The 22,079-nt window shown below is 39.4% G+C and overlaps 2 protein-coding genes across 2 annotated transcripts; one reads left to right on the forward strand and one right to left on the reverse strand.

The window, feature by feature from the left end:
* Positions 1-1,160: 1,160 nt before the first annotated feature.
* On the reverse strand, positions 1,161-8,903 carry LOC149312576 (polycystin family receptor for egg jelly-like). The gene has a single exon (XM_089526918.1). It carries the CDS (start codon positions 8,901-8,903, stop codon positions 1,161-1,163), a length of 7,743 nt encoding a protein of 2,580 aa, XP_089383044.1.
* Positions 8,904-11,164: 2,261 nt separating this feature from the next.
* LOC149312577 (polycystin family receptor for egg jelly-like) lies at positions 11,165-19,021 on the forward strand. Its single transcript, XM_089524886.1, has one exon. The coding sequence runs from the start codon at positions 11,165-11,167 to the stop codon at positions 19,019-19,021; it is 7,857 nt and encodes a 2,618-aa protein (XP_089381012.1).
* Positions 19,022-22,079: the final 3,058 nt, after the last annotated feature.

Raw genomic sequence — 22,079 nt, forward strand, 5'->3', positions numbered from 1 at the left:
ACGTTTTTTGGAATGGCCTCTTAGGTTGAAAGCAGGACAGAGTAGTGTGATTCATTCTCTAGAAGATTTTTTTTGTATGTAGGCAGGGCAGAAACCAGACAATGTGGTTCTCTAGTGTGTGACTAGGGAGTGGGTTGTGCCACTCATATATGGGGGAAAAAACCAATACGAAGGCCCTAGTACTTGAGTATCAAGATCAATATCATAATTCAATATTGCAGGATCCCAGAAGTGAAATCTAGTAATCTGAAGTACAGGGTTTCTGTTTTTCTGGGTTTAAGCAAGCTACTATTACAGATTTTCAGGAATTCATAGGCCACCTTAATTTTGCTTGTAGGGTTGTAGCTCCTAGGAGGGCCTTTTTGTGGCACCTTTGTGATTCAATTTGTGGTGTTAGTAAATCTCATCATAAGAATGTCACTACAGATATTATGGTTTGGCAGGAATTTTTTAACTTCTTTAATGGAATTTCCTTCTCAAGGGATGAATTGTGTGTTCATGATGCTTTGAAGATCACTTCTGATGCTGCAGGGTCCACAGGGTTTGGTACTTACTTTCAGGAGCATTGGTATGCCCAGGCTTGGCCTGAACAGTAGGCATAGCAAGGTTTGTTAACAGACCTACTTGTCTTTATTTATTTTTCCTATTGTAGTAGCTGTATGGATTTGGACACAGGAGTTTTTATTTTCTGTTCATTTTTGGTGTGACAAAACTAAAGACCATGTTATTAACACTATGTCTTTTAAGTTTCTGCAGGTCATGTGTTTGGTTAGGTGTTTGTCAAACAGCATCTTTGTTTTAATACTTTATCTATGGTTCTCTATGTCTCAGGAGTGGTTTAATGGGATAGCCAATGCTCCAGTGTGGTCTGATGAATACTGTAATAGCAAGCCAATTTTTTTAGCACAGAAAGATTGGTATGAGATCTGTCCTTTTGATCATGTTTTATATTAGAGTGGGTGGTATCTACTTAATGTTCCTGTCCCCAATAATAAACTAAGAAGAGTTAGAAGATCATCAGAGTGGAAATAGCTATGAAAGGAGAGGAATATAATACTGTCAATATAGTGTTGGTATGTTTAATGTTTAAAGAAACTCTTTGGAGATGAGCCAGAAATGGAATTATAATCAAATTTATTCCGTGTTTATCACTGCCATACTCAAACAGAAAGATAAACCATTTCCTTGCCATTTACTTGTGTCGTTCTCAGTCCTCGCTGGTTATCATCCGTGATTGTAGGCTTTCCAAATATTACAGTGTTGGCAACATCACTGTAACTTGCAGATGATGCTGGCTGGGTGATGGAAAGCCACATACGCCGAATCTTCCAAACCACAAAGTTTATTGCTTCAGCTTCATCAGAATGTTGTTCATAGACAGGTTGTTTCATTGATGTATAAGTAGTGATTATTAGGGCTTTCCAGAAATTGAGAAAAATAAATAATATTATAAACATAAATGATGCTCGGAAAAATATTCCCAGCCAATTATCAGATGTAATGATACCAGTCTTTTTAAGTCCAAAAGAGCAGTATGAAACTATAGTCTGGAGAGAATGAATTAAAGAATTATAATTCCACTCATTTTCACCAAATATAAGATAACCAAATGACATGTATGTAAAAAACAACATAGCTGTAAACATTGTCATATAAACAAACCCAGGAAAGGCGGCTGACAAAGTTTTTTCTGCCAAGCGCATTTTGTACAAAAATCTGAAATAGCGGTATGGTTTTAAAACCAGAAGAAACGCTAAAACACCTGTAACCATCCTATAGAGCTGATCAATTTGAGAAACTACATGGAAAGGAACAAATTCTTCTGGGTTAAGCAAATGAAACTCTAACAAAGTAAAAGCTAGCTTAAATTTCAGTGCAATTAATAATATAAAAAACATACATATTGTTTTTATTGCAAAATTATTTAAGTTAGTTGCTGTTTTTAGATAACCTATCCTTTGTTGACGTAACATGTGAAATTCATCAGCAAGGTAAAAAACAAGAATATATACTATAATTCCATATACAACCAACTGAGAGTTGCTTTCATAGTGAAAAACAGAGAGTTTATAAGAATGAACAGACAAGCTTGCATTAACAACACCCATATCAGTAGTCTCGAACATGACTGTAATGCTACAGTATAGATCTACATCTGGATTAAATGTTGTTAACTCAAAAATCACTGCCCAGGTCCGCTCATCAAGCCAGCTGTTCCTTTGCAAATTATTCAATCTCAGTGTTGTATTGGGTCGTTGTTCTCGTGGAAAGAAGTAAAAAGAGTACCCCCCAGGTCCATATGCATTGAAAACACCATATGACTTATATTCCCACTGATCAATGTCGGACTGGTATGTAAATCCTTGGAAATCGTTGGAGTTATTTGAAATTGACCGATTGGTTGGGACGTCCCATGACCCAAGATAGTCACTTTGATCTTCTGGATCAGTATTATAATTAGGGCGGCAGTGGCTTTTACTAATCATATAAGTATTTGCAAAGTTATGTGCAGGGAAGCACGCCTTTTCAATATTCTGTGCCCTTACTTGCCTCATTCTGGGCAAACCAAGTATTTTGGACCAAGATTCTGAAAGATAGGTTGGTTGGTAGTCATTATGTATCAATGGCACAAAGACATTGCTCATCCATATGTAAATATGTTCCAGCTTATTTATTTTTGATAGTCCAGGAGAAAATTTGTTATATATAGCTTTATTGTAATAAAAGCTATTGGTGGGCTCTGTGGAATAAGCAATTGCTAAAATACAGGATGAAAAAAGAAGGTGGCAGATTATATCCTTTACAAAAACAAAAGCTAGATGTTGAGCTCTTACTTTTTTCCTCAAGACAATCACTTCATCCTCTATTAATGGCTCATATGCCTTGGTGCGTCTCACTCTGACAAGTTCATTATGAATCTTTTTCTTGTCTCTCTCATCCACCCTTATTTGGACCAGCTTCATCTGCTGGTATTGTTCAGTGCTTTTCCAGGGGATGTTCTCACAGTATTTGAGAGTAATAGTACTAATTGCTGAGATAAGACCCATCTTTAGAGTTTGCAGTAAAAAAACACTCTCAAAAAAAGATGTCATGGATGCTATAAACCATTCCATTGAAGTTGTATAGCCATAGGTCAAACCATATAATATAATAAGACATGCAGAGATCCCAGATATTATAAAGACCAGTGCCCAAGCGACATATTTCCACCACCATGAAAACTCTGGTGTTTCAAAAAAGAATAGAAACTCTGTATGCACTGTTTCTTCTGCAGTAGTAGTTCCTGTGTCCTTCTCTGTTACATCATTATTGTTAGCATTGTTTGAAAATTGTACATGCTGAGCTTTTGTACTTGAAGTTTCAGGATCTGATGAACTGTCCTCATTCATAAAGTTTTCAGACAAAGAGGAGAGAGTTTTTAGCCCACTGTCACGTGTGGTACTTACTGAAGGCTTCTCTTTTGAGTATTTAAATAATAATGTTATAGTTAATTGTACAGGAATAGAAAACAAAGCACTCACAAATCCAATATAGATAGATTTCAGATACCTGTGCCTTACGGATATAAGGTCCTTTTCCTCTTCACCACTAAAGAACATGATATTAAACAGGAGAGTAGTAAGCATTATTACCAAGCAACAAGATACTCTCTGCACCCTGGTGAAAGAACCCGTAGCAACCTGAGAAAATACTGAGAGCCATATATGGGTCTCTTCCAAATCTCTGGCAAGACTTATCAAGAAGTAATCCATTTTATTTAAGACTGATTTTTGGGATTTAGCAACAAATGACCTTTGTATTTTACCATCAGCCTTCCCAAGACCTAACCAGTTTCTACATATAAACAGCCAAGATTTTTTAGTTTGCACATTATATACTTTGACTCGGCTTAAGTACCAGTTAGGGGAAGAACCACTATTATTGTGCCAGACATGAAGGGACAAAATATCCCCTAAATCACACTTAGTAGTTAGAAGAAAGGTGTCAACAGATGCACGGGAAAAGGTTGGAAACTGTGGGTGCTTTATGTGATGTATATCACTGACACCATTCTGGCCTATCAACTGAAGGAAAACGTCTGCTGTGGTTCCTGATCCTAACCGACTACCTGTATATATGGTGACCAGATAACGCACTTTGTGGTAGGGATCATTATCTGGCAAGACTAGTATTTTGTTTTTCCTTTTTAGATCAGCTTTATCTTTGATCATAGCCCAGGTAGTGCAGAAGATATAGCCTGCAAATATGGAAAATACAGTAAACAATGGAACTGGATTTGCATCAAATTCTGCTAAAAGAACCTTGTTAATATCCAAAGGATTGGGGTATAATACAAATTTGCCAGCAAAAAATCTGATGCGATGATCAGAATCAACTAACAATTGACGGCTGCTGGTGGTTGCTGTATTATGCTTTTTTGCTTCACAGATGCAATGTATTTTGGACCGACTGGTATACGGGCCAAGACTGCACGTTCCTTCTTCCCACTGGTTCTGAATGCCATTCAGATCGAGGCACTCTGCTGTAAAAACAGCAATGCGAACAACTTTTGTGGTTTGACGTCTCACAATTGGGTCTGATTGTATTACAACTGAAATGTTCCACTTGTTTCCTCTGTTGCTTTGTGATGAAGTGCCAAGTAGTGACTGAGGAAGACAAAGTATATATGGTGCCTTAACTGGACAGTCACTGATACCAGAATCCATTTGGTGTGGTATTGGATCTTTGTCAGGGAAGGCAATGTAAGATGCTACTGGAACATGGCTGACATTGAGTCCCAGATAGATAGATACAGTGAAAGTAACCGCCATGTCACATAAAATCTGGATAAAAATGTGTTTTGAATTTGTCTTTATTTCAGTATTGAAGCCACCAGTCGTTTTGTAGAGTTTTTTATCAGGTCCTATTGTCAAATTAAATACGGCAGATTTCTTGTCTTTTCTAGCCATAATCACCTCTACTACCTCAGGGTTGATCCCTCCAGTGTCACCATTGGCTTTTGTTCCTACCATTTTGAACCCAGTCACTACTGTGCGAATATCTAGTGAATTTGCCAACCAGGGGAAGGGATTCTCATCAAATATATAATGGACAGTTGAAACCACAGCATCAACCGGTAGTTCAGTGTGATTCTCCTGATTCAGTTTAGGATAAAAACAATTTCTGCAATCTAATCTCTGAGATGAAATTTTAGAAACTTTCCACTTTTCATTTTTCTGTAAGTGAATGGACCAATCTTTGGCTTCCATGCTAGTTTCATGTTCCCCAGGGACTTTTCCTTGTAAAACCAAGTCTGCTACTATTTCTGTCACCTGAATTGTTTCTTTAATTGCATTTCTATTGACATTCCCACGATTCAAGAGGGAAGCTCTCAACACATTGGATAATCCGGTAAATATACCATTGCCAATTACCTCTGCTTCCTTGGACCCTAGGTCTTTGTCCCTGTGCCTTTTTAGAGCTTCACTGGCTTCTTTTAGTTTTCTGACTGCAAGCAATTGTAATTTCCTGCTAAGTTCATTAACATCCTGTGTTATCTGACAAATAACTGAGACAATTTGGTTTATTATCCCTACTTCAGTCATAGGAATCCCTGAAGAGACATTAAAGAGGATTTCCCATAAATCATTTTTTGAGTCATATGTAAGTGGCGAAGCTTCAATATCATTTAACACAGAGGACATCATATATATATGGAAACCTATATTAAAGTAATCTTTCATTTGAATGTAAGAATTTATCCTACTGATTAAACCATGTAGTTTATTAAGAAGACTATCAGTTGGCATACTTCTTCTTGGATCATGTACAGTTGCCTGAAGAGTTAATTGAGAAAATACTCCATAGGCATCATATACTTGGATATATATGTCCAACACATATTTTTTAGATGGTGGGCCACTTGGTAGAAACGATGGGGGAGTTTTGTGATGATAACCAGTGTAGACTATTGTTCCAAATGTATTATTCTGTAGAGAAGATATGTTGGTCATTTTTGTTAAGTCAGAATGTGCTATCACTTTATATGTAAGAGGCCCATTTTTGTCTTCAAAGCCAGTGCACTGGATAACAAATTTTGTAAGGAAAGCTGTGCCTTCCTTCGGATAAATGTTGCACTTACCAGGCTGAGGTGGAGTGTTTACATAGAAGGAGTATGTACAAACACCTGAGGATCTTCCCTGTGAATTTACTTTCAGGCTAAGTTGATAGAATGTGTCTGCCATATATCTGAATGCTAATGGATTTATATTTATGTACGGATTTGACCTCCCAGTTGTAGTTTTAGAAGCCCAGTCAAACTGTATTTCTTTGGAGTTTGCTGAAAGAAGTGTCCAAAGGTAAATTGTTTGAGTTTTTTCACAGTTTAGACACCTTGCAGACAGAACAAAACGTTCTGTTACTTTGATGGCTTTTGCACAATTTTCAAAACAGATGATGTTCACCATAGGTACAGAACCAGGAAGCACATGCACTGTTTGGGGTGTGTGTGCTGATTTGTTCTGCTTCAGGATTATTAGGATAAAATAATATTTTGTATTTTCCTGCAGTGTGTTGGGCTCCACCATTTGAACTGGATCCGTGGAAGATGTCCAGTTTAAATCAACTTGCATTGAGTGGCATTTTCCACCAGGACTCAGCTTCATTGTTGAATAATCCAGTTCCCGTTTTGAACAGTACCAGTTAAATGTGATTCCTTCAAGGGGATTGTGAGAATCAGGATCAGAGGATGTGGAGCCATCTAAAGCCCAACGATCAGAAACACCAACTGTCCGGAACAATCCTCCAATTATGTTTGCCACTAAATCACTTTCTAGAATTTGGAGTAATACTGAATCTGATTCAGTGATGTTTATGTTATATGCAGGTAGAAAAACTGTTACGGTCACATTAACATAATGAAAGCCATAATACAAGACATTTCCAGGTATGTAAAACATTACCCTATCTGTCTCTATTTCATTAGGTAGCTTAAGAGGATTTGCCCAGTCAGGAATCGACAATGCAGTTTTAAGGCTATAGATTTTCCAGAGTACATGTGTGACTGAATGTGTTCTGCATTCTGCTTTTGCAGTTGCTTGCAAGCTAATTGTTGACCTTCTCTTGTACCGTATGACAGGCTCAAAAGGATCTGGTTTATGGATTACAGCTTTCAGTTCATAACAGTAACTTTTTTGACAGGCCACAGTTGGCTCCATAATTTTTGAATAGTAAGTATTGACTGTGGCTTTTAGAACAGCTTGTGCGAGTCCACTTTTTCTACAATTCACTTCTGCTACAAAACCTGCATATAGGGAAGCTTTGAAGGATGATACAGAGTTAGGAAGAAGATGAGCAGCATTTTTTACACGATTTTCATATGTGTAAGTGCTGTTCCAAAGGAGGTGCTTCTTCCTGGAATCAAAAATCTTCAAATCAAAGACCCATTCACACTGCTGCTGTGGGTGTTGTATAGGAATAAACCATAAAATATAGACCAAATTTTCTTCAGTAGAACGCCCATTGAAAATCTGAACTTCCATATCTTTTTCCCCTAAAGCCTTGAACAGAGTCTCCCTTCGGTTCAGATACAAGTGCATACTGAACCGGTACCATTGTAGCTGCATAAATTCAATGATGAGCAGGTATGAGAGGCTCTGCTGCTCATAAAAAATATAGTGATAGCTAGAGCTCTCACCAGTAGCATTGGCAGTCTTGTTTTCTTGGAAAGAATAGTATAGTCCCAGTGCATGACTAAAAATGTAAGTGCCTGCTTTAGTTTTTTGTGGGTTGAGTGTGAGGTAAGTTGCGGTTGCGTTATTTGTTCTGAAAATCACAGTCTGATTAAAAAAATAAATTTCTCCCTTTAGTTGTCCAGATATTTTCTCACTAGTACGGAAATAGATGCTGGCCATCACTTTGTCCCTAGAATTCTGCAATTTGGGAGCAGAACAGAAATCACTTTGTTGAGCAAAAGGATTATAATTGTAGTAAGAAAACCATTTCCCTCGTCCTTGCACATCTATTAATGAGTAAGCCATTATTCTGGGGCTGAGAGGTTGGAGAGTCCAAGAAAGGTTGAGAGTCCTGTGGGAGAGGCTGAGCATTGTGGAAGAGGCACTGAAAACATGGAGCAGAGCAGGCTGCACATACAAGTTGAGACTACACCTGAGTTGAGGCCCATTTTCATTCTGGAGTGAAGCAGTGTATAACCCACGGTGAGGGTAGCGCACTGTTACATGGTACTTATAATATGACACACATATTTGGTGCAATTCTGCATAGGGATCAAGAGCTGATATGAGTAGCTCATTGTGGTGGTTGCTGGGAATGAGGAAGTCTGCAGGACTACCTCCTGGGCTTTTGAAGCGGTAGCTCCAGGTAGAACTTTTCAGGCGTGTACACCAGCCTAGCTGCACTGGTTGCCATTCACGGATGGGAAGAGTTTGTGGTGAGAGGAGGAAAAAACGGACATCTTGCCTAGAAACCTCAATAGTCAGGTTGTTATGAGCACATGTGGGTGCATGGCACCAGGATGAAATACACTGCACTGTAACATGAGTAAAAACCCAGGGTGGATGAGGGTCTTCTGCATCCAGGCCTGTGTCCACTACCACCTGACCTGACCAGTGATTTGTATTCTTTACCAAGTTGGAATCTTGGTACCACTGACAATGAGGGGCTTGCATGCCAGCCGCAGTACCCTTGATCTCCAAAGCCAGTCCTCTCTTTCTTGAATACTTCAGGTCAATTTTCCCATCCCATAAACATGAGAGATGAAGTTCATTGTCATGCCTTTGGTATACTCGATGTTGAGGATCTGTGCACATGACCAACAGCGGTGGTGGCAAGAAATGAAGGGGCGTAGCTGTTGTATACCAAAAACAGTGCCACAGAAGGAAGATGAGAAACAGAGGGCAATTCATTTCTAGTGTAATGGTTCAGAAGCCATACCTGTGTACCATCATCACCAACTGTTCTACACACAATTATTGTTTTCATTCTAGAATCTTTTAGCTGTTGCCACAAGCAACTGGTTCTCCCATAGAAGTCACATCCCTTTATACTTCTTGATATTCTATTTTTAAAAGATGTGTGATATTTTCAGACTGCTAGTTCTATTTCATCATTACAAGTTCATCCATTTTAACTTGATCACGTCTTCTCAAATCAAGATTGTCAACTTATCAGTTTTTAACAATACAAAGCATTTGGCAACAAGTGCTAATCTATATAAATCCAGTAATTCCATATTATGATGGCATGTTGGGGGTGGGGATGGCCACCAAACAACATGGCTGTCTATTCCTTTATTTTCATGACCTTTCAGCATGAACCTTTAGCTAAAAGCCAAGGGGAAAAAACTGGTAGAAAGTTAACCATTAGTTGCTGAACTGAAGATGGGGGCTGAAAGACAACTGATTTATCTGCCTGAAGGAAATTTTAGCAAAATATTTCATATGGCAAAGCCAATCATGTTTTTTGTTCAAGAAGACAACAGAAATACCAAGAAATATAGCACCTGCTCAGAATAAAGCCACTAGAAGCAGGAGAGCCACCCAGAACTCACCTGAAGATGGGTCAGTGAGAAGCATGCCCAAATAACTAAAAGCAGGATTTCAAACAGACATAGGTCTAATCTTCATTGCAGAAATAATGCAGTTTGACACTGCTTTAACTGCCATGGCTACATGCTATGGAATTCTGGGATTTGTCATTTTGTGAGACATTTAGCCTTCTCTGAACTCTACTGCCGCAACAAACTACAAGTCCTAGAGTTCCACAGCACTAGCTGTGGCAATTAAAGTCTTCAGTGCAGATTAGACCTTAAACCCAGCATTCCTGGCTGGGCTAAGATCAGTAGAGCTGAAGCTGTCCTCTTCAACTGTGAGACAGAAATGGTATAAAGTACAGTGGTCAAAGCCATGGATCTAACCATAAAGGCAAGGCAGGAGGTATACGAGATGCATTTGTTTTCCCTCCAGATCAAGATGAAATACCTAGAAAACAAGAGGCACAGATTAAATCTACTTGAATCTTCAGAAGGAGACAACATGATCTCATCTCATTCTTGGCTAGATCACATAAATCTGCTAACAGAAGACAAAGAGAGGTGCCCCATTAGGAGCTTCATCACAAAAACCAGAAAAGGTTGTGACATGGTTCTTAAGATTCATCCAGTTCACAAAGAAAAAGCAAGTTCTTAAAACTTTCAGTGCCCTGGATGCTAACAAATTTGAAGACACCTAAATACAAGTTTTTCAGGACTTGAGGATTCTAACATTAAGATGAAGGGTGCTCATCCATATGCAAAACCTTTCAGAAAGGTGAACCTCTGCTATAGATGGAGCATCTCCTTTCAGCTGATAATGAGGGTTGGTAAGCTCTGCATTGCCACCACCCCTGAAATTTGTGAGGTACTGGACATCCCAGTTTCTCAAAGCTACACAGCTGTATAGTACCTTCAGAGGTGCTGGCTCTGTGTTTCTTTAAGAGTGGTCCATAGTTTTTAAAAGGCTATAAAGCACAGGCTGATTTTCTTTTGAAATTCTTTGGTGTGCTTCATTATCCAGTGTATGTTTGAAGTATACTCACTGGTGCCTCTTCCTTTCTTGAACCTAGCTTGGATATCTGGCATTTCTTGCTCCATACATGATAAAAGCATTGTTGTAAATTTTGAGCATTTTGCTTGCATGGGAAATTAATGCAATGACCCTATGATTACTGCAAACCTGGTGTCCCCTTTCTTGGGAATTGGAATGTATATTGAGCATTTCCAATTTGTGGGCCATGGTTTTGTTTTGTTTTCCATGTTTGTCAACAAATTTTAGCTAGCTCTAAAGTTGTGTCTGTGTCTGTAGACTGAAGCAGCTTTATTGGTATGCCATGTATTCCTGCCAGTGGTGAGGCATTACTGTTCACCAGAAACTGAAGGGCCATAGGTTCCCCCCTCACGTCTTAGAGTATTATGTCCAAAGAATGCCAAGGGCATTTTTGCCACATAGGAGAGCCTGGATTCCAGAAATCTGTCATGGGGGGAGGGGGGAATCTTAGGGCATGGTTAAGGAACCACTGGTTGTCCAGTGATGTACAGAATTCTAGAATTCCCCCAGTCATTCTTTCTATGGCAGTTGGGAATGCTGGAAGACAGCGTCCACTCTTGCTCCAAGCAAACCTTCTTCTCAAGATGCAACCCCTGTTGTTATCCATGCTCCTCTCCTTATGTTGGGGCTGTTCCCAATATACAGCAGCCATGTGTCCTTATTTATTATTACCACCATTGCTGGTCATCTGCTCTGAAAACCATATTGATCAGCAGCAAGAAAACAAACACCAGACTTCACGTCTATTGGATAGGGATACCAAAGCATATTATGGAAAAGCTGCAGGGTCAGTTTCAAGAATTGGGAAGCAACAGGCAAAACTGCCATCTTCTCTCTGCTGCTGGTACTGGATATCTACTTGTGTGCACAATGTCATCTCATGGATAGTGCCGGGCCCTAACTTAGCAAGAAAAGACATCTACCCATCCTGGGACTCCAGTCACATAACTGTACAGTGCGTACCAGCTTCCTGTACCATGCCTGCATGTGTTCATCGCAACCTGAGCATTGAGGTGTTTGGCCAAGACGTCCATCTTTTCCTCCGTTGGCCACCCAGCCTTCCGATCCAGGAATGGCAGCCACTGCAGTTGGGCTGGTGTGCATGCCCCAACACTTCTAGCAGATGCTATCATTCAGAATCCCTTCCATTTGCTTACTGGCACACTGGAGAACAACATGCCACATGCACCTCCTACTTCATTTATCACCTGATTGTGCACTATACCCATCAAGGATTATATATCTCTTCCCTTAACATAAAGCAAGAGCCTCAAGCCAACCTCAGCCAGGACTTGCAAGTGGAACCTAGTCTATTACTCCTTTTCAGTTCCCATTCTAAATTGCTCAGCATCCCTCATAAGATCATCCTGCTCTCCTGGAGCCTCCTACCTGTCAGCGCCAAAGAAATGGACTATAGGCTGATGGCTGTTAAAGGCAGGGGCATCTGGTCCACCTTTTACAATCCATATGCCCTACAGAACAATTACTACATTGGCCCTATTCCACAACATTCCAGAAAGGAGGTAGTGGCCAGCATCTTCTTTAGTACTGAAAAAACAGCGCCTGGGGAGCTGAGTGGTGAGGTTGGTTACACAAATTTCACCTTAAGTCTAACATCAAAGAGTGAGCTTCCAACTTACTTCACTTTCAACACACAGAAAATCAAGGCGGGAACTTATTTTTTTAGCCGAACACAGGGGCTGTACTATTCCACCGAAGAAGGAAATGCTGCCAATACTGCTGGAAACCTATCTAATATTTGCTACATTTTCTATCAGCAGCAGAGCCTCTCTTACCTTATTACCATTGAGTCTTTCCGATTGCACTGGTACAAATTCAACATAAACTTATATCTTAACAGGAGAGGAGCCCTTTTGAAATCTTTTTCACAAAAGGATATAGAAATCTATATTTTTAACAGTGGTCCTTCTTTCTTACAAAGTCTGGCCTATGTTGTGTGGTTTATTCCTCTGCAACATCCTCTATTGCAGCAGAAGTGGACCTTCAATTTGCAACTTTTTGATTCAAGAAGGGAATACCTTCTTCAAAATGATACGTATACTTACAAGGATCGAGTCAGAAATGCTGCTCATTTTATTCCTCAATCTACTTTACCCTTCAACCCTGCCCTGTATGCAGGCTTTGTGGCCAAAACAAACTGCACAAGAAGTGGACGTAAACATGCTATTTTAAATGCTACAGTCAACTCTTACACTTCAAAGTTTATGGAAACCACAGTGGCCTGCCTTCAAATAATCTGTTTCATTAAGAGAGTAAAAATCCAGAAACCTGATCCCACTCACTCTGTCTTAAATTACAGTAAAAGGGAACCATTTATTCTGTCTGCTGTTACACAAATGAACTGCCCAACTCCTAAACGAAAAGATATAATTTGGAAAATCTATAAAGTATCAGACATGAACACTGCTCCAGATTGGTCAAACCCTTTTAATCCACCTGGCATTGGAAGACGAAATCGCATCATGTTAGAAGTTCCTGGTTCTAGCTTAGATTATGGTTTGTATCTCTTTAATTTTACTGTAAAGTTAACCACATTGAGTACTCTGGAGAGCGTGGAAGGCTCCGATTCAGTGTTTGTTGAGATTGGGGCTCGTAATCTTGTGGCTATCATTGCTGGAGGTAATTTACAGACAGTGAGCTTCACCAGTCATTGGACTTTGGATGGATCTGCTTCCTCTGATCCTGATGCAGCCCAGCCCTTTGAAGGACTCACATTCACTTGGTACTGCACCAAACAAAAAGCAGATTATGAATTCATGATCTTAAGTGAAAAAGGGAAATGCCATCCAGAACAGGTAGATTTGAAATGGACAGCATCCAGCAATCCGATTCAAACAGTGCAACCAAAAACGCTTCAGGAAAATGCTGTTTATTATTTTCTCCTAGTTGTTAGAAAAGGAAACCGTACAGCATATGCAGAACAAATGGTACATGTGCGGCCTAGTCCTGCGCTGGTGCTGAATGTCACATGTATTGAAAATTGTGGTACATCAGTAATACCAATGGAAAGATTTTGTCTTTCAGGCCAATGTCTAAACTGCAGAAAATCTAGCAGACCATTCTATCATTGGTCACTGTTCTCAGAAAGCTCCACTGAGAAATATTTTGATTGGGATTCCAAAACTACAACAGGGAGAGCTAATTCATACTTATGTATAAAACCTTTGAGTTTTGTAAATATGATGGAACAATCTTACATGCTTGTGTTAAAAATGATCACACAGCAAAATGAATCATCAGTCTATAATTACTCCTTTTCTGTAAATTCACCACCATTATCGGGGAAATGTGTTCTTAATCCCACTAGAGGAATGGCACTTGTAACAAAATTCATTGTTTCTTGCAGTGGGTTTAAAGACAAAAACTTGCCGCTTACATATAAAGTCAAAGCAGCATTAGACACACTGAACATTTCTAGAATGACTTCCACAGAGGACATGACCTTAGGGACAATTGTATATTTTGGTTATCAGTCTAAAATTCCACCATCTTTTTTACCTGTTGGTATACCCTCCAGGCAGTATGCTTTGACAGTGTACATTGAAGTATATGATGCACTTGGAGCATATTCCCAAACAACCTTACAGGCAACAGTATATGGTTCAATAAAAGGGCAGCAAGCAGATATTTTTCTAAATGAATTACACAATTTAGTTAGTGGACCAACAGCTCCAATAGCAACTTTTCTTAAAAATGGGAATTATTTTAGGGCATCTTATTTCATCTACATAGTTGCTTCTGCTTTAAATGATATAGATATTTTGCAAAGATTTCATTCCTCTAAGACTGAGCTGCGGGAAGTCCTTCTAAATAGGTCTGCAGGGATTCCTACTACAAGCGTAATGGAAGCAAATCAAATGATCTCAAGTATTTTTCAAATAACACAGGAAGTCACTGAAGTAAACAGAAAATCACAACTACTTGCAATCAAAAAACTCAAAGAAGTGACTGAAGAACTGAAAAAGCATAGCAATAAAGATTTGGGATCTAAGGAAAGAGAGATTCTTGGCACTGCTATCTTTGCAGGATTGTCCAATGTGCTGAAAGCATCTTTGTTAGAACACAGAAACATCCACAGAAATGGGATTAAGGAAACCATCTACATGACTGAGATATTAGCAGACCTAATTTTACAAGGTAAAGTCCCAGGGGAAAATGAAACTATTATGGAAGCCAAAGATTGGACTATCACTTTAAGGAAAAATGAAAACTGGGATGTTTCTGATGAACCCTCCAGAAGAGATGGCAAGAACTACTTTTATTCCAAAATGAAGCAGGAGGATAATGATGAATTACCAGGGGATGCTGTGGTTTCCACTGTTCTTTATGAGTTTGACAATAATCCTTTTCCTTGGTTGCCCTATGCAGATGATATCAGCACAATGGTAACTGGATTCAAGATAACAGGAACCAAATCTAATGGTGACATGATTGGCATTGTGCCTAATATTGCTGAAATGATCTTGACTAGAAACGATGAGAAGACGAATGTCACCTTTGAGTTAATGATAAGACGTGACAAAAATCTCCCTAAAGCAACTGGAAAATTTAGTGTTGAAATACTTAGGCAGTCCAAAAATATTTTCATTCAGATTGTACCAAAAAGGAAGGTTGCTTTCCAAATATTCATATATCCAGGTCTCACAGTCAGCTGTGCTCCTATAGCTACTTTCAATGTTTCCTATAACAAGCCTTCTGTAACAAGGGGAAAGAATTCTAATGACAATGACTGTGCATTTAAGACCCCTTATATGGTTTGTCTTTCCCAAACATTGCTCAGATTCCTATTCCAAGGCAGAAAAGCAACCAAACTGAACGTCTCTGTTGTTTTACAATCACCCCTATGGGACCAAGATACTCAGTTGGTTGGCATTCGGCTTTTTACTGCTGAGTGCTTGTACCTGGATGGAGTTGAAAGTCATTGGAAAGAAGGCTTCTGTCATCTGGGTCCACTGACCAGCTGGGAAAAGGTACATTGCATCTGCTCTGGCAAGAAGCGTATTTCAAGGACTGCAAACCCTCAGCTAAGAAGAGCATCAAGAAATGACGTAACATTTTTGGCTGGGAAAATAACTGCTTATTCCAATTCACTAGATACAAAAGAAAACCAAAACCAGTCAACTCAAATACACAAAAATCCAGTGACACTGCTGACAGTTGCTTTCGTTTTTGTATTTTACATTGTCTTGGCTATTTGGTCAATGAGAAAAGATAGGGCTGATATGAAAAGCACAGACCATGCCATAGTCCTGCCAGACAATGACCCTTTTGATAAAGTGTGCTACCTGGTCACAGTATATACAGGCAGCCGTTTGGGAGCAGGAACTACAGCTGATGTTTTTATTCAGCTGATAGGTGAAAGATCTGTCAGTGACGTACACTGCTTAAGACACCCTGAATACCTGACTTTTTTCCGTGGATCCATCAATACTTTTCTTGTAACTAGTAAAAAAGACCTAGGAGATATTTATTGTTTGAGAGCCTTTCACAATAATGAGGGTTCTTCCCCAAACTGGTTCTTGAGTAGAATCAAAGTGGAAAACATGTATACAAAAAAGTCTTGGATGTTTATGTGCCGAAAATGGTTTGCTCTTGATAAGGAAGATGGCCTAATAGAGAGGATATTTATTGTTGCTCACCCAAAAGCACCTTTAAACAAACTGGATTTCTTCTTGATAAGCTTTGCCAATGATGTGGCAGACAATCACTTATGGCTCTCCATCTTTGCTCACGTCTGCACTGGTTCTTTAAACAGACTTCAGCGACTGTCTTGTTGTTTAACAATACTGTTATGCATTCTGCTTCTCAATATTATGTTTTTCAGTGCTGACAAGGACCAGCAAATGTTTTCTGAACATCTACAATATTTGAGATCCATTATAATTGGAGTTCAAGGTGCTTTTCTTTCCATCCCTTTGCAAATGATCGTAACAGCTTTTTTCAGATATTCTCAGGAGGAGACTTTGATACAGGACACGACTCAGACTCTGCCTAGAGAAGGTTCTGCTTTCACGTCTGGAAATCTTACTAACTGGAAGGAGCGTCTGCAGAAATGGTACCTGATAGAAACTGCTTCAAAAGACCCAGGACATCTTTTCCAAGAGGTCTCTTCCAATATCTCAGAATCACACAAAGTGGAACAATCAAAACAGATAAGGTGGAGACAGACAGGGAAAAAATGGACCAACTGCACAATTTCTGAGGGCGATGCAAATGTAATTGCAACAGAAGATGACATGCCACAAGATGCCAATATCAACAACAATTTAAATAATAATTATCTAGAGAATCATATACCCTATTCTCAAACAAGATCATTAAATATTGCCAACATGGTGTTTCGTAAAAGGCCACCAATAAAACGAACGCAGTGGAATGGGTATGTTTTGTGGATGCTGGTTTTGGTCATTTCTCCAATGTCATCATTTTTTATCATACTATATGGCCTACCCTTAGACTATGAAGCATCATTAGAGTGGCTAGCAGCGTCTGCTATCTCGCTGTGGGTGAATGTGTTTTTGCTTCAAACTGTGAATATAGGGATTTTTTCAGCCCTGAAGACACTTTATCCTAAAAACTGTAGAAGCCTTCCATGGTCAAGCAAAGAAACCTACATAGAGATTAAGCTAAGCGACATAGATATGGATGCTGATGATATGCGTGAACTGCATTATGATCTAGTAAGAATGAGGGGCACAAAGGAGTACCATCCCTTGGAAGAGGATGAAATCACTATTTTTAAGAAAAGACAGAAAATTCAACACCAAGCCTTTGTTTTTATAAAGGATGTCGTATGTCACTTTGTCTTTTTGATCCTTATTTTAAATATTGCTTACTCAATGGAAAACACCACTAGCTTTTATTACAATCTGGACATTCATAATAAATTCTCTCAGGGACTTTCACATGTCAATAAAGTAGAGGATATTTACACCTGGTTAAGAAAAGTCTTTCTGCCTTTGATTCATAATGACGACCAACCAACGTATCTTTCTGAGACCTGGTCCAAAATCCTTGGTTTACCCAGAATGCGACAAGTAAGGGCAAAGAATACTAAAAAAGAATGTTTCTATCCACACAGTTTTGTAAATAAATTTGTGATTAGTAAAAGCCACTGCCTTCATAAATATGGCCTTGACAAAGAAGATGATAGAGACTACCTTGGATCCTGGATAAACCCAGATAATTCATCTGTTTCTAATAATTTCACTGATACATCAGGCTTCACTTACCAATCAGTCACTGATCCATGGATATATAGTTCCTATGGAGAACTAAATACATATGGAGCAGGAGGGTACACTTTAAATTTTTACTCAGAAGAACAATTGCCGAATTCAACGAAAAGAATTGATATTTTAGAAAGGAGCAGTTGGCTTGATGAAAATACCTGGGCACTGATAGTTGAGATGACAACTTTTAATTCAGACGTAGACTTATTTTGCAGTATCTCAGTTGTGTTTGAGATTTCTCATTTGGGCCCTATTAACACAACTTTGTGGATCCATTCATACAAACTTCCAGTCTTCAAAGAACTAAGCAAGAGAGAAAAGTTTGTTTATATAGCTGTTGGTTATATTCTTGTCTTTTATATCATAGATGAGTTTTGTGTGGTGGAACGACAAAGGCTAAAATATATCAAAACTGTTGCAAATTTAATTAATTTTGGAATAAAAGGTGTGTGTTTATTCTTTCTTTTGCAGCTTGCCTTCAAATTTAAGCTAGCTTCTAGCCTCACAGAGTTGTATTTACTTCAGCCAGATGAATTCATCCCATTTCATAAAGTTTCTCATGTTGATAAAACATTGCGCATAACTTTGGGTTTTTTGGCCTTCCTTATTGTTTTGAAAACTCTCAGATATTCCCGATTCTTTTACGACGTGCGTCTCGCTCAACGGTCTATTTTAGCGGCCCTTCCTGGCATCTGTTCTATGGCTTTAGTAGTGGCAGTGTACTTTTTTGTATACATGGCATTTGGTTACCTAGTATTTGGTCAGTATGAGTGGAACTACAATACAATGACTCATTCTGCTCAAACAGTGTTCTCATATTGTGTTTCAGCTTTTAAAGACACCGCCTTTACATCCAATAGAGTGCTGGGGGGTCTCTTTCTAGCTTCATTCATGATGGTGATGATATGTGTCTTGATCAATTTATTTCAAGCTGTGATTATGTCTGCTTATGAGGACATGAAGCAGCCTGTCTATGAAGAACCTTCTGACGAAGCAGAGGTAGTAAATTTTCTGTTTAATAAAGTTCGGAGAATTTGGTTTTTTATAACCTGCAGGAAAGGATCTACTGCTGATACAGAACTTTTCAATAGAGTTCTGTTTGGGCACCCTGAAAGAAGAAATACTCACCACCTAGGCCTCAAAGCCAGGAAAATAAATGGCCGGAAAATGGTTTATCTTGTCATTTGACACGTAGTTGGTCTTATATGCAGCTGGGAAAAAAAAGTCAGATTACAAACTGGAAATTAATAAAGAGAAAAATAAAAATAAAAGGATTGTCCAATGCTAATTGACTGAGGCTGTTTTTCATTTCTTCTATTTGTACTGGCTGGTTTATACCCAGCATAGTATTATGGAATAATTGCACTCAGTTAATAGCAAGCCTCTATACAGTTGGTCTAATTTCAGAATTAGGATACTTAATTCCAGTTTCTTACAATCTCTATGCTGACCCTTAATTTATCATGTGGATCAGAGAAAGAAAAAAGGGATGGTGACATGAGCTTTAAAACTGTAGGAAAGGGACAGAGAACAAACCTTTTTGTATGTGTCCAACATTTTGAAAGACTGTTCTTATTCAACAACATCTTTACTAATTTCTTATCCCATAATTTCTGAAGATACATGATTATTTAACATTTTAGATGTACGTGAGTTGCCTTGCCTGACTTCTTGTCAGAAATGAAGGAATGAAGATTAAAAGTAAAAGTATGTTTTAATTTGTACAAAACATGTTTTGTGTATGTTGGTTTGCTATTTTATAGTATTACAGTATATCTTCAGGGCAAGTCCATTACAAATCCTTGTTTTAGTATTCCATTGCTAAAAAGGAATAACATTCAAGAATAAAACACATTTTAAAAAAACATTTTGTGTCCTCTATGTCTTTACTCAATAGGCCTCTAAGGTCAGTGCCACACTGCAGAATTAATACAGTTCGACACCACTTTAACTGTTGTGGCTCCATCTAATGGAGATTTGCACTTTGTGGCACCAGTGCTCCCTGACAGAGAAGGCTAAATATATCACAAAACTAAAATTCCCAGAATTCCATAATATTGAGCCATGGCAGTTAAAGCAGAGTCATACCACATTAATTCTGGTGTGTAGACGCAGCCTAAGGTTGTTGTTCTATGTCCCAAGTACACTGTACTTCATGCAAATGACAAGTGGGAAAAGTACAGCCCACCAGTCACGAACGGCCCTAATAATTTTTTGCATCCAAGGTCCCCCTACCCCTGTCTTCCCTGAGTTGCAATTTTTGAAATCCAAAATGCCCCCAGATTGCCAAATACCCACAAATGTGGTAGTTTCCCTATTAATAATTCAACATGACCAAACAAAAAGTTTGGTCTAGAATTTAAAAACCAGAGGCAGACTCCCATTCACTTCTAGGAACTCTTGTGGAAGCAAAAACAACATGGTCCCATGTCTCTGAGATGGGGGGATGCAAGGATGAAAACTGTCCCCCCACTGTAGTTACCCCCTGTATATTGAACATTGTAAAATAGTGTGGGCTAGTCCTGCCCCCTGATGGGTCCAGTGGCTACCCCAAAATGCATATGCAGTGTACATGAGGCAAGGAGAACCTACATGCATGCAAAGGGAGCCCTGGTGGCACAGTGATTATATGCTGGTACTTGCAGCCACTGACAGCCACAAGGTTGTGAGTTCGATACCAGGCAGGGCTCCAGGGTCCACTCAGCCTTGCATCCTTCTGTAGGTCGCTAAAATGAGTACCCAGCTTGTTGGGGGCAATTAGCTTACACACTCTAAACCACTTGGAGAGTGCTTAAGTGCCATGATAAATGGCATAGCAATGTACTTGCTATTGCAAATGCATGTGCAGAGAGCTCATGTGAGGGCCCCCAAAGTCACCCCCAAGAAATTGCCTTGGCCAACAGAGTGAGAGTTCTTTCCATGCCATGTATCCACCTGAAATTTGGTACATACGTAGCCAAAGAAATCTCGATTACAAGAAGAATCCGGAATGGGATACAACTCAAAATACATTTGCTGCATAATCCCACCTTCCAACACTGTGTGCTTTAAATAAAAATAACAAATAATAATAATAATTATTCTTATTATTATTTATGTAAGCCCCCCTGTGGCATATGCACACATGGTATGAACATCTGGAAATCTCTGTACACATGTACAGCCGTATCCATGGTGTGCAGCGTCCCTTCAACATTAACTAGTGTCACATGCAGGAACACTAGTGATTGTGGGGGAATATATAATCTATATGATGTTGGCCCTGCTTCCAGTTTGTACAGAATCCTGGAGTTAAGAGAGATCCCAACGGCCATCCAGTCCAGTCCCATTCTGCCATGCAGGAACTCTCGATCAAAGCATCCTCGAGAAATGGCCATCCAGCCTCTGTTTAAAGACCTCTAAGGAAGGAGACTCCACCACTCTCCAAGGAAGTGTCTTCCACTGTTGAACTAAAAGCACCCAAGTGGAGCCATGGAAATTACAGACCTGATTCAGCCTCAAAAAAGCAAGGAAGATGTAGAGTACCAGCCAGATGCTTCTGCAAAGAAGATAACCCCTGCTGTTATTACCATTCTTCACACAGCTAAACAACTAGTAGAGGGAGATTTAACTGGCTGCCATCTCCAATCTGCGGTAGTATATGTAACATAATACTAGTATAATGTGCTTGTATTTACATAGCTCTGGCTCAGTGCATAAGAATCCTGGGAACTGTAGTTTAAAGTGGTACCAGAACTCTTTCGGACAGACAAGGCCCAATGTCTCACAAAACTACAGTTCTCAGGATTCCCTACCACTGAGCCAGGGCAGTTAAAGTGATCTCCAATGGGTTATTCCTGCAGTGTGTTTTATTTGGACCAGAGAGAGGGCTGAAAGCCTCTGGCAGGTCTGAACAAGCGCACCAATGTAGTGAAACGTTTGCCTGCACAAGTCCAAATCGTGTGTGAATAAATGCTGATTTAAACTTATTTAACAGCAGATGTTCCAATTCAGTTTTATGGACGCCGGCTCTAAATCCAAGCAAACAGACAAAGCTCAGCTCCAGGGTCACAGCAAACTACCATTCCCAGAATCCCATAGCGGTTAAAGTGGTGCCAAACCTTAGGCTGCATCCACACTGGAGAAATAACCTGGTTCGGCACCACTTCAACTCTTTTCTGGCTCAAAGCTATGGAATTCTGGGAGCTGCGGTTTGTTGTGGGGCCCAGAGCATAGCTTTGTGTGGATGCAGCCCAAGTGTTTTGAC

This window comes from Sceloporus occidentalis, unplaced genomic scaffold (assembly GCF_023333645.1).
Source record: "Sceloporus occidentalis isolate IW3139 unplaced genomic scaffold, rSceOcc1.0.p SCAF_5, whole genome shotgun sequence".
NCBI lineage: Eukaryota > Metazoa > Chordata > Lepidosauria > Squamata > Phrynosomatidae > Sceloporus > Sceloporus occidentalis.